Source organism: Triticum aestivum, unplaced genomic scaffold (assembly GCF_018294505.1).
Source record: "Triticum aestivum cultivar Chinese Spring unplaced genomic scaffold, IWGSC CS RefSeq v2.1 scaffold159757, whole genome shotgun sequence".
NCBI classification, from domain to species: domain Eukaryota; kingdom Viridiplantae; phylum Streptophyta; class Magnoliopsida; order Poales; family Poaceae; genus Triticum; species Triticum aestivum.
In genome coordinates, this window is record NW_025272608.1 from 1 (window position 1) to 1,360 (window position 1,360).

General features: G+C 54.5%; 1 protein-coding gene across 1 annotated transcript; it reads left to right on the forward strand.

Moving 5' to 3' along the window:
- Window positions 1-4: 4 nt before the first annotated feature.
- LOC123178233 (ervatamin-C) lies at window positions 5-884 on the forward strand (the record flags this gene model as incomplete). The annotated part of the gene is made up of 2 exons (XM_044591419.1): window positions 5-218; window positions 295-884. Coding segments are annotated over 2 exons (804 nt in total), but the record flags the coding sequence as incomplete, so codon positions are not given.
- Window positions 885-1,360: the final 476 nt, after the last annotated feature.

A 1,360-nucleotide genomic window follows, 5' to 3' on the forward strand; every position in this document is an offset into this window, starting at 1 on the left:
GACGTACACCCTCGGGCTCAACCAGTTCTCCGACCTCACCAACGAAGAGTTCGTGGAGAAGCACCTCGGGTACCGTCACCAGCCGGGCGGGCTCCGTCCCGAGGACACGCCGGTGGCCGCGGTGAACATGTCCAAGGCTCAGTTCCAGTCCACGCCGGACAGCTTGGACTGGAGGGCCCAGGGCGCCGTCACCCAAGTCAAGAACCAAGCCCCATGTGGTAAGGATCTGCAGGCCAAAGTTGGCAAATGAATAAATGTTGACACGTACGTAAAAACAACGTTGCGTCTGTGTAGGGAGTTGCTGGGCGTTCGCGGCGGTGGCGGCGACCGAGGGGCTCGTACAGATCGCCACCGGCAACCTCATCTCCATGTCAGAGCAGCAGGTGCTCGACTGCACGGGCGACACTAGCACCTGCAAGGGTGGCTCCGTCATCGCCGCCCTACGTTACGTCGCCGCAAGCGGCGGCCTGCAGCCGGAGGCAGCCTACGCATATACCGGCCAGCAGGGCGCGTGCCGCAGCGTCATGCCAAATTCGGCCGCCTCCGTTGGCGCCCCCCGCTGGGTGGGCCTGAACGGCGATGAGGACGCGTTGCGGGAGCTGGCTGCCAGCCAACTGGTGGCCGTGGGCGTGGAGGCGGACCCTGACTTTCAGCACTACAAGAGCGGCGTGTTCGTCGGTAGTTCGTCGTGCGGGCAAAACCTGAACCACGCCGTGACGGTGGTGGGGTACGGGGCGGACGGCGGCGGGCAGGAGTACTGGTTGGTGAAGAACCAGTGGGGGACGGGGTGGGGTGAGGGGGGCTATATGCGCCTCACGCGCGGGAACGGCGGAAACTGCGGCATGGCCACCGTTGCCTACTATCCGACCGTGGACAGCTCTTAAACACCAGAACTACTACTACATCAGTCAGTCCATGCATCATCGAGTATGATCTATCATCTACTGTATAAGCTACATACAATACGATGCAGCTGCACACTGCAATACGACGTATGTACAGATTTATTATATTTGAATAAAGCATGCATGGATCCTTGTACAAAGGATCCATTTGCCTATGTAATAGTAATAGCACCAACTTGTAAGCTTGTATATGAAAATAAACACTGCTTGTACTACATCAGTCAATGCAACATTGAGTATTAATTGGTTTATCAGCTAGCTACAGTATGATGTATATATGGATTTCGAATCTTTTTGAAAAAAATGGATTGAACACATGCTTCGATCGTCGTAGGAACCATGCATTTGCCTACGTACCTAATATATAGTATGAACTTGGAAGCTTGTATATTATGAAAATAAAGTTTTTCAAATTCAATGAAACGGACGTTCCTCAATGTTCTTCCCATGTCCCG